Source organism: Platichthys flesus, chromosome 17 (assembly GCF_949316205.1).
Source record: "Platichthys flesus chromosome 17, fPlaFle2.1, whole genome shotgun sequence".
Lineage (NCBI taxonomy): Eukaryota > Metazoa > Chordata > Actinopteri > Pleuronectiformes > Pleuronectidae > Platichthys > Platichthys flesus.
This window is the reverse complement of record NC_084961.1, coordinates 4,903,870-4,915,014: the sequence shown is the minus strand read 5'-3', so window position 1 is coordinate 4,915,014 and position 11,145 is coordinate 4,903,870. Positions and strand designations below refer to the sequence as shown.

Genomic DNA, 11,145 nt, shown 5'->3' with positions numbered 1-11,145 from the left:
TTCTTGATGACTCTTCATCTTGATGTACACTGTGAAATACAAGAGAACCATTGGACTGAACCATTCTCACATTGACTGGGAGGCACAAACCTTTTATCTGCTCGTCATTAACATTTATTTAACATTTTGAGAGAACAGTTTTTTTCAACTTTTTTTCCATTTTATTTTCCAATAAAACACAGGAGTTATGGAACCAGATGATTTCTCGCTTTACAAAAGCATCTCGAGACCCACTCACACGTCTCGTCCCCCCCCCCCCCCCGTGGCTGGTCGTCCAGTCAAAACACGTAAAAACAGCATTTACAATATTCATATATACAAATATATAATGTACACACACTCACTCGGACACAAACAGTCAGAGAAAAATCATAATAACTAAGTGTGACATAAGTGTTTTACATATTAGAATCACACTGGGGCTTAGTTAACTGAACCGTTGCCTTTTCACCTCCACGACTCAAATGGTTTCTCCCTACTTCTCACACTGACTCCTCCCCTTCTTCTTCCTCTTCCCGTCATGTGCAGCTTCTCCTAAAACTACTTCACTATCCACTGCTTTTCTCTCCTGTCAGATTTGTTTTAAAGTCGCTCAAATAGATGCAAAAAAAATTAAAATAAAAAAAAATCTCCCAGACTGGCTCTCGGCCGGTAAACACCCATGTGCACACAGATCTGTGGGGAGAGGAGCAGCACGTGGTCGAGCACCGGTGCTCTCCAAACTTTAAGACAGCTCCAACTACAAATGACTTCACAGTGCAATGGCAGTTTTATTTGTTTTTGTTAAGACATAAGTATATAAAAAAATGCATCAATCCATCTGTGCTATTTCTTGTCAGTATGATTTTTTTAAGAGCAGGTCGCAGATGCTAGAACTCGTTCAGGTCACGATCCAATTAAACTTTTCACCCTCTGACGTCCTGTGCGACTGATGCGCAACTCTTTGGCCTTTTAGGGAGTGAGAAACGGAAAGGGATTCGAACCAAAACAATGAATCACTAACTTAACTTTTCCCCCATCCCCCCCCAACCTGTGTGAGTTTAACACACACAAAGAAAAACTTTCCATAACTCACTCTGGTCACGTAATACTGTCGCTTAGTGTCCAACTTTACTGTTCTGTGTGCATATCTCTACAGGTGTGTGTGGAGAGAGAGGGCTCACATGACTGATTTGGGGGTTTCTTGCATAAACGATATGAGAAGCAGGAGGTTGGGACCGAGCTCCTTAAACAAGTTCACCTTTTTCCAGGAGGAGAAAAACTAATTTCCCGTAATTGTCGTCTCATTTTGGGATCAAACACACTGCTACACTCTCCTCCAAGTTCAACACCTGCTAGAAAATGTAACACAAGTATGTGTGTGTGTGTGTGTGGGTGTGTGTTTGTGGTTCAAGCTAAGTGTTAGTTTTTTAATTGTTGCACTCCTCCCTCCCATTGAGCCACTCTTCTGTCCGTCCGTCCGTCCTCTCTCCATCACACGCTCAGCAGCCAGAAGAAGAAGAAGATGGCCACGAACAGGAAGAGGGAGTCTTGCCAGTTGTTATTGCCGTTGTTGAGGTTCCCGTTGGCTGGCTGTTCACCTGTGTACGGATCTGATGGAAGAGAAGAAGAAGGATGTATTTACTGCTCTGAGTTTGCATCTGGGCCAAAAGGAAAATTAAAAAAAGGAAGAAACAGTAATGGAAAAAACTATTTGGTTGATTTTGTCTGAAGAAGCCACAAGCTGGTGCGTTTACCTGCTCTCTGAAAGGGGTCGTTGGTGTTGAAGACTGTGGTGAAGAAGCCAAAGGGGAAAGCACCAATGCCAAACGACATATGAAAGCCGGTGTCCCCGAACCCCTGGAACATCTGTGCAAAGAGAAACCCAAAGATAATGTACTTATGAGCCGTGAGAAACAACTTGATTCACTTCTGGAACGTCATCAGTGAAGAGACTCCGACTCACCCCCCCTCTGCTCTCTGGCTCTGTTCTCTGTCCCTGAGGCCGAGGTGGAGTTTTCAACCTGAGCGACGACAGAAAACGTTTCATTCACATAGAAACCATCAGAGCTAGTACGTGAACACACAGAGGAAACAATGTTCTCCACGTACCTGGGGTCCTCCTGGCTGGAGCTCCCTCTGCCGTACAGCGGGATCACTTTCTCTCTGCTGATACCGGCTTTACACACGGGGCACTGCTGCCGGTTGGGCCTCGTCTCCAGCCACTGAGAGAGAGAGAAAAGGCAAAAGGTTTAGAATACAGATGAGATCGGCCTCTTTCTATTAAGCTCCTTCAGGAAACTGAGCTTTACTGTCTGAATACCAGTGTGTGATGAGAGATACCTAAAATGACAGAAAACGTATCATGTACTTCACTTTTAGTTTGGCCCATGTCCCATCCACCTACATGGATGAGAATTTAGCACCTTTTATAATGACATTTGATGTATAAGTGAATCTTCACAGTTCTTCTGCTGCTGCCTCACAGAGCAAATTGCAGCTCCACTGGGCTCAGGGCCGAGGAGCCAAGGGAGCCGTGGTAAACAGGTATTAAGTACATTAGCATGTTTAAGCTGCAGTAAATGAGCTGACAGGTGCGGTTCCTGCGCCGCGCTTACATCACGTCCCTCGGGTTACACTCGAGTTAATTGAGCTCGAGGGGTCGACTCTGCAACAACCTACTGACAGACCCTGAGTCTGCTATTGTCCTGCAATATTCTCTTTGTGTTTGTGTAAGTAGGACCGTGCCCTAAAGCGAGAGCAGAGGTGGACATTTCCTTCTTGTTCTGCGAGCGGATGACCAATCACAACAGAGTGGGCCAACTAACCAGTCAGAGCAGGCTGGGCTTTATCAGGAGGGGGCATTAAAGGTGTTTCAGACAGGGGCTGAAGAGAGGAGCTGCAGCAATGGACAGTTTGAGGATACTTATGTGTTTTCTGAACATTAAAGCATGAAAACCTTTTCAAGTAAAAACCTTAATTGAAGTCATGAACCTGAATATGAGCAGAATGTGCCTCATTCTGTACAAAGAAGAAGAATAAGAGAGGGGATACTCACTTGATGAAGACAGTGCCAGCTGCAGGGAGACAAAGAGACAAAGAGGAAAGATTAATTTACATTCAAATTTCAGCTCAGAAGCTAAATTAAATTAATCTCAGTGGATACAACAGACATCTCTTGGTGTAAGATTTTCCTCCTCATCACTCCACTGTCCACCTGGTTAGAATCACCAGTGGCTGATTAATCTGATTCCTGCTCCCCATCGTTTCTAGTAATTGGCTCCATCTGTTGCCTGAGCGGCCGTAGGGCCCGGCCAAGCTGCTGCTGCATTGTGGGAGGTGGCGGAAACACAGGAGACTACAACGACAAGGGGAATATTCCTGCTTCCTAGACCTATAGAATTTTTTGCCGAAAATGCAACTACATTGGTTCCAGGTGAGTTTACTTCTCTCACATTTATGTCGGAAGTGTTCTGTAGCTTTTAATTTAACCAAACTTACATGCAGGTCTGAAAGCTCTCTATATTACTGAGCATTAACTTGCTCCGGGGAAGATGTCATTACCCCGTCGCCATTGTTTGAAGTTTGAAATCGTAATGTGGAAAACAACATGAATGAGTGTGTGCTTACGTGTTTTACTTATGTAAACAACACTTAAACACCTCTTTCCAGTATTTCCATCAATTTCCCAAGTTGTTTTTGCTGGAATTTAATTTGTCTGATTATTCTGATACCACATAAACGGACAATCATTCCTGCACCATGGCCGCGTAATCGCTTTTATTCAGTTATTCTCAGTAACACTCTGCAGCTATGTAACGTCTGCCTTGAGGTAAAGTTTACATTTCTACATAAAGCAAAGAGGAACAGGCACGACTCGTTTCTCAGACACTTTCATCACACACACTCAAAACCCAAAATAACCAGCCGAGCCAGCACACGCAGCAAAACACCACCTCATGACAATCTGCAGGGCAATGACACCCCCGCCCCCTGTTAGTAGTGCCAAGAACACACACATTTCAGGCTGTACAGCGGGACAGCATCTATCAGAGAATGACATTCCTGTTGATTCAAAGAGCCGGACAAAGCGCAGGGCCTAAGTTAACGAAACACATTCAGCTCGGATTAAACATGTGTCCACACGTCCATCACAGCTCCTGTGACCTGAACACAACTGCTTAGTTTCCAATAAGTGGCTCGAGCGCTGTTAAGCTCAGCCCGACTGCAGTGAGCTGTGCACGCCTCCTTATCGTTATCACGGATTTGACCCCACGAGTCTCAGCCTTCTTATTATACTATCATCTGCCTCCTGATGTTTAAATGTAAATGTTTTACAGACAGACGGCCGTGGAGCGCACTTATCTGAAATGTCAACAGCAGAGAGGTGTGGACGTTTTGTCCCCAGTTCTTCAGGGACATTTTTCCATGTAGTTTTAAAGGGTCAAACTTCACCAGACGCAGGTGAAGTTCAGAAATGGCTCACAGGCACAATATGGCTGAAAAATAGTCTAGTCTATAAGTCTATATCGATAATTATCTGGATAAATGTCACATGAGTTTGAACAATTGTGTTTAACACCTTATTTTTTATGTTTCTATGCTATTGATTACAATTTTATTGCGACAATTATTGATATGGTTTTACAGCCTGGCCCTCGATGACTGCTGTTGCTCATGTGTCGTCACGTGACCCAAGTCTGAACAAACGGTCACGAGATAAAGAAATGTGGCAAAGCTCGTAACGTCTGTCTCGAGTGGATTTGGCTGATGAGGCTGTGAGCTGTGATTAAATGTGATCAATAATAAGTCATAAACTGTTTTAATAACCGATTGTTTCCATTGGTCGAGCTGTCTCTTTCTTACAGTCTGGTCATGAACAATGTCATTTTGCTCCTGGTGAAGAATCAGCTGCAGCCTCTGTGTGTCCGACACACACAGGTCTGCTCCGGAGGATTGTGAAGATGTCACACACTCATTAACCTCAAAGTATTAAAGTCACATTAATGTCTCTTCCACACAAATCCTCCCCCGGACTCTGCACTCTATTAAACCGTTTTCCGACATGAACTCTGGGAAAATGTTCAGTTGTGTTAAGTTCAGTTAAACGTGGCAGCCTCTGAGGTTCTGGGATTTAAAATGTATTCTACTTAATATTTATTCCTGTACATTTTTCTAATTAAGTTGAGAATGAGAAGCAGAAGGTGAACTGACACTTCGACCCTTCTCTCTCTTGCCAACAATTTCATCATCAGGGTTTCATCACATGGAACGTGGGCAACATGGCGACTTCATTACATCAGCCCCTAACGAGGGAGCTTCAATGTATGGTTGTGTAGCAACAGCATGCGTGAGGGTAAGAGGATTTCAACAGAAACGCACAACTTCTCTTAACCATTCTTAACAAAACCAACGAAAACATAACTAGACAAGATTGCGATTCATGCACTGGGGATGAGGTTTTACCGAGAAACAAAAAGTCAATTCCCTGTGGGAGTGAAACACTTGGTGGAGAACAAATTTATAACAGTTCACTTCTGTGGTTTAACACTTCAAGTCGAGCCACTTGTCTTCTCCTCCTCTCCCTCATTCCTTTCATTCTTCTCTGCAAGATTTGAACTTGAGATTCCTTGAGAGCCGACAATAACACTTAAAACTGTCTGTTCCCACAGAACGATCATTGAAAGAAACATTATGTGGACCTTATTGCTTATTTTCAAAAGTTTCACATTTAAGACAAAAACAGGCCAAAAGTTACAAGATTATTTCCAAATAAAATCTAAAATATTAGCTTGAATATCAGTTTTATGCTCTTATGCTTCTTCTGGGTTTGCTAAACAGAAATTCTCCTTTGAATAAAAGTTAATAGCACCCATAATAGAAAACTGATTTCAAATGACAATAGAAGGTAGCAGGGGTATTTCCTTCCGGCCTATAAAAGCAGGTTTTTGAATATAGACGGTATATAAAGATGGACAACATGACAGCTCCCCCCCCTCCCGTGGCCTCATCTCAGGAAGGTGGAAGGGAGAGGAGAGGCGTCGCCATCTTTATTTACAGTCTCTGGTCCACACCCACTCAGACCATTGTCATTTTAAACTATTGTTGTGTGCCAACAACCGATTCACTTACATCTTCTCCTGTGTGAGTGCAACAAAGTCTGTTGTGACTCTCACTACTGACATTTACTGGTTTGACTCCAGCTCGGCCCTGATCTCATGTTAACCTCGACCTGGGAACGAGCACCGCCCCCAGTCCACACCCCCGACTCATCAATGACACACACACAACACACACGTCATGTGTACGTTCTCAACACAAAGTGGTTTGAAGGTTGAGGTTTGCACAAGACCTCATCAACACCCTTGAAAAAGGAGTAGAATCCCAGGTTGAGAGCGGCCTCAGGTTACACAGAGCTGTTAGGTTCATTATTGATTCATCTGTTTGACTAATGAGCGGGGGAGTTTCTTTTTTGTTGAAAAATAAACATGTCAGCGCTGCCTGGGAGACAAACGGTAGGATCACTGAACCAGTTCAAAAATGTGGCAGTTTCTCGACCGTTTGTCTTTTAGTAAATTTGCAGGTGAACTAAAACATTACTGGAGAGATTTCCAGGAAACTTGGCTGGTTATGCATCAGGGAACCTATTAAATCAGGAGGCAGATCCAGGAAATGTGTCCAATTTCTTTAACATTGTGAGATGAATTATCCTCAGAGCTATTATTCTCATATTAATTAACCTGGTGATGTTTTTTTTATTCACATATCACAAGTTCCCAGTTCCCAATGGGACATCTTCTGATTTCCTCACATCTGAGACACCAAAAACCATTTAGTGCTTTTCTTATAAGCAATGAATTTATCAAACTAATAGTTTCAGCTCTTCTTCAAACCTGGAAACAACCTGTCTGGAGAGCAGTGGCTGCTGGGAGAGAAGAAGAGTGAGCTGCAAATGATCAACACCCTGGAACAGGACGATTAATGTGTGACAGAGCTGAGTGGATTTGTGTGTGTGTGTGTGTGTCTGCAGCCATGACCTCTGACCTACTTCAGACAGGGTGACCTGGGTCATTAAATTCCTCACAACACCAGAGCAGATCTCATGTGTGATGTTAAATGTGACCAACCCCCCCCCCCCCACACACACACACACACACAGGTTATATCAACCGGTTAAGTTTCTGTTGATCCATGTGCTGTGAGTTGTTTAACTTAATCTGTTTGCGTTAGTCTTCAGACCGATTAGATGAGTCCAAGTGACGGCAGAAGGAGGCCGATCACACGGCTAAACAACACCCGGGTCCCTCGGTGCTGAACACAAACAACCACCCCCATCCAGCGGCCCCCTTTCCCCGGCTCGTACCAGAACAAGTGGCCGCACATACTGATGACAGCGTCCCGGGCAGTGTCCAGACATATGTTGCACTCGAAGGTTGCCCGCTCCCGTTCTCCCTCCCCGCCGCCGCTGCTGCTAGCACCGCCGCCTCCTCCTCCTCCGCCGCCGCCGCCGTCGCTGCTCTCCCCGGCAGGGAATCCTGCTCTGCTGGCCGGCCCGCCGTCACTCGAGGACCGGGGATCCGCGGCCGCCATAATGTTCAGCGTGCACACAAACCACGGAAGGTAAAGCACCGACCTGAGCCAACACACACGGGCCCGAGCCGACAGGAGCTGACGCTAGATCCGAGGCAACGACAAGTGTCACCGGAGCGACCGGAGGCGCTGCTGCTGCAGATCTACCCCGAAACAAGACTTCCGCTTCCGGGAAAACAAGAGGCGAGGACCGGTGACGACACAAGCACCCACCGTATTATACTACGAATACTACTAATGCTTTTACTACTACTAATACTACTGCTGCTAATACTACTACAACTTTACTGCAAAGCTGCCACAGATACTGATCATAATATTATTAATTGTTTCGCCCTCTGACTTTATTGTTATTATTGTTCAGTGTTGTACTGATTTGTGTGGCTTGTGCTGATGACGTATGTAGTGACGTTCAAAGCCTCGCGAGCCGGCCGTACCACCTGAATGAATCAGGAAATATATAACTCAACAATATTACTATTACTTATAAAGTAAGCCTTTTGTAAAATAAAATATTTTCTTACAAATAAGATTACGTATCACTTAATATAAAAACCCATTAAAACAAGTGTACATACATTCTTAATAAAACCAAATCTGACATAATAAAATAAAACAGAAATGAGTGGACGGTAGGACCAGTTCTTGAAACAGCCGGAACCTTTGTCGTGCAATGTCTTTCCGGTCGGAGACATGATGATGTAACCACGGCATGCATGTTGTGTACACCAGGAAAACCCACGCTGAGAGAAGTTAGCAGCTTTTAGAAACGACACCATGAAGATCAAGAGACAGAAACAAGCCAAGAAAACCATCAGCTTCTACAAGTACAACTTCGGCTTCCGGGAACCGTTCCAGATCCTCTTTGACGGCACCTTCTGCCAGGCGGCCCTGAAGAACAAGATCCAGATCAAAGAGCAGATGCCCAAGTACCTGATGGGGGAGGTACAGCTGTGCACCACCAAGTGAGTGCACTTACTTCAGGAAGCTACACATTACTTATCCGTACACCCAAGTATTACAAGTTAATTATTCCTTATACTTATACTCCTTCGTACTTTACTATCGTCCTCCCATCTAATGTCCTGTGACTCAGCTGTGTCTCTGTGTCTCAGCTGTGCACTGAAAGAACTGGAGACCCTGGGGAAGGAGCTGTACGGAGCCAAACTCATCCTGCAGAGGTATCAGGTCAGGAACTGTGCACATTTCAAGAGCCCAGTCCCTGCTTCAGAGTGTCTGCTATCCATGCTGGGGGAGAACAACCCACACCATTACTTTGTAGCCACACAGGTGAATACTCTACTAATACTATGAGACCGTACACACACTCAAACACCCTCCAGAGGAGGTCTTACACTTATATATATGTTTATGTAAATATAAATTAACCATTGCAATTCAATCATTTTTAGCTTTAAGATGAGCTGCGCTTTTCTACCACGACTAACATGTCTAAACGTGACATCCTCTTACACGAGTCTGTTGTAATTTGTGTGTCGTCTCCAGGACCACACTCTGACCGCAGGCCTGAAGAAGATCTCGGGCTGTCCTCTGTTTTACATCATCTCCAACACCATTGTCCTGGACAAGCCCAGCCAGGTGTCTCTCGATCAGGTCCAGGCCGTCTCCCTGGGGGAGCTGGTGAGCCCGGCCCAGCAGCAGAGCATCCGCAGCCTGAAAGAGGAGCAGGGCATCGGCCAGGCGGACGGAGAGAGACGAGGGAAGAAGAGGAGGAGGAAACAGAGCCATCCTAACCCTCTGAGCTGCCTGAAGAAGAAGAAGAAAGGAGGGCCGACGCCACCCCGGAAGAAGACGGAGGAGGGGGAGAAGAAGAGAAACCGACAGAAGAAGCAGAAGACGGAGGAAGTGCCAGCTCCTGCAAAAACAAATACATAATGTGGCAGGAAGACAGACACTCAAGCCATTTTGTTTCCTACAAAAATAACATTTGAAGATGTCGAATAATTTCATGTTTAATATAAAACCAGAACATCTGCTCTGTTGTTCTGATGTCACCACATTGAACATGTTCATGTTTATAACACAAAATGTCATTTTAAAATCTCAGTATTTATTTTAATTTGAAAGGTTCTGCGACAGTTTCCAGGACTCAGACAGAAACATAACAATATTTTCAAGATCAGAGGATTTGTCTCTGGCTTTTATACAAAATATAAAAGCAGGTTTACAGGCACATAGTTCAAGATAGAAGCTGCACTCGGACATTACATGACGTACAGTTCACACGAGAGTGGATTTTGAAAACCATGCATTCAGCCGTCTTTTGCAGAAGCATGAGGAAGAAGTGTGACAACAATGACTTGTTGGTCTGCTTGTTATTATGCTGTGGGATTTGTTACTTCTGCTGGATTCAGTCTGTATCAAGAGTCCAAACAATGACACACATTCTCAATTTGTCAATTCAAACCTCACTTGGTCCTGTTCACCCTTTCTAGTTGATTACTTAGTAGTTTTACTTATAGATTAAAAAACAAACTATTCATTCTCTATAACTCTTGTATATTACAACATTGATTATTGAGTATGAGCATTGAATAGATTATCTACATCATGTCAAAGGTAACAGCTGAATTGTTTATCGAGATAATACAACATTACTGTAGAGCTGCTTTCAGAACAGGCACTGAACTCCAGATGTTTTCCTGACATTTTCCAGATGTGGAAACGCAAGTCAGTTGCTGCCAGTCCCTGGTAAAATGTCTGAGTGGGCACATGAGAAAATGTCAGGACATTATCTGGAGTTCACCTGAAAACCATTTGTCACCCACTTGTAACTAAATGATTTTCCATTTATAAAAGGGACATTGGATTAAACAAGATTGTGTCATTTCAAGAGTAAAAGAGCAAGACGGCAATAAAATGTAATTTCTGCAGCAATTCCACTCTAATGAGATGATTCCGCACAGAGCATGCACACGTGGCAGAACACTTATGTTTACTTACAGGTTAAAAGTCTCTTGATATTTAATATAAGGTGTGTCCCAAATCTATACTAAATACTAATGTGTACAATGTACACTTATGTTTTCAGTTATAGCTCCTTTAGAGGAAACCATCATACTGAATGTATTGTAGGAGAATAGTGTACAACAACAGTACCTTAAAAGCTCTACTGTTTATCTTTGTCTACTTTATTTTGTCTAGTTCAAGCAAACTTCCTATTATAATTCCTGCTTGTACAGATTTGGGGCACAACTCTAGCAAGCAGTGAGTTTTTAAAGTGCTACGCTACAGTTGTATAATGATTCATTGCTGGTTGAGTTTGCAAACCACTATTTTAGTAACTGTTAAATTGTACTCCTGCAGAAACTGGATAAAGTGCATGCTTCTTTTGGGCTGATGTCTGTGTACGTGACAAAACTGCAGATGAGAAATTCTTCATGCAGCAGTGGGAGATTTGAGTCTCTCCGTAACATGGTGGATTGAGTCATAAGAGCACCAACACACACGCCATCTTCCACTGCTAAGAAATCTTAAAATAGATTAGTTTGGTGCAACAATAATGCTAAATAAGATTACAAAACTAAAAAAAATTGGAGCTGCAATTCCTTCTCT

General features: G+C 43.7%; 2 protein-coding genes across 2 annotated transcripts; one reads left to right on the top strand and one right to left on the bottom strand.

The window, feature by feature from the left end:
• Positions 1-8: 8 nt before the first annotated feature.
• rnf5 (ring finger protein 5) lies at positions 9-7,728 on the bottom strand. The gene is made up of 6 exons (XM_062409421.1): positions 7,343-7,728; positions 3,038-3,056; positions 2,092-2,204; positions 1,946-2,003; positions 1,737-1,848; positions 9-1,592 (listed from the first exon to the last, which is right to left on the bottom strand). Exons 1-6 carry the CDS (start codon positions 7,567-7,569, stop codon positions 1,474-1,476), a joined length of 648 nt encoding a protein of 215 aa, XP_062265405.1. The 5' UTR covers positions 7,570-7,728; the 3' UTR covers positions 9-1,473.
• Positions 7,729-8,221: 493 nt separating this feature from the next.
• Positions 8,222-10,925, top strand: utp23 (UTP23 small subunit processome component). The gene is made up of 3 exons (XM_062409420.1): positions 8,222-8,534; positions 8,685-8,859; positions 9,076-10,925. Exons 1-3 carry the CDS (start codon positions 8,347-8,349, stop codon positions 9,463-9,465), a joined length of 753 nt encoding a protein of 250 aa, XP_062265404.1. The 5' UTR covers positions 8,222-8,346; the 3' UTR covers positions 9,466-10,925.
• Positions 10,926-11,145: the final 220 nt, after the last annotated feature.

Bases quoted from the DNA above. Each gene is read 5' to 3' on its own strand.
- rnf5 (XM_062409421.1), bottom strand. From the start codon at position 7,569: ATGGCGGCCGCGGATCCCCGGTCCTCGAGTGACGGCGGGCCGGCCAGC. The intron at 1,849-1,945 runs GTGAGTCGGAGT...CTCTTTGCACAG, and splicing joins AGCCAGAGAGCAGAGGGGGG to ATGTTCCAGGGGTTCGGGGA. The intron at 1,593-1,736 runs GTAAACGCACCA...CTCTTCCATCAG, and splicing joins CGACCCCTTTCAGAGAGCAG to ATCCGTACACAGGTGAACAG.
- utp23 (XM_062409420.1), top strand. From the start codon at position 8,347: ATGAAGATCAAGAGACAGAAACAAGCCAAGAAAACCATCAGCTTCTAC. The intron at 8,535-8,684 runs GTGAGTGCACTT...TCTGTGTCTCAG, and splicing joins GTACAGCTGTGCACCACCAA to CTGTGCACTGAAAGAACTGG. The intron at 8,860-9,075 runs GTGAATACTCTA...TGTCGTCTCCAG, and splicing joins ATTACTTTGTAGCCACACAG to GACCACACTCTGACCGCAGG.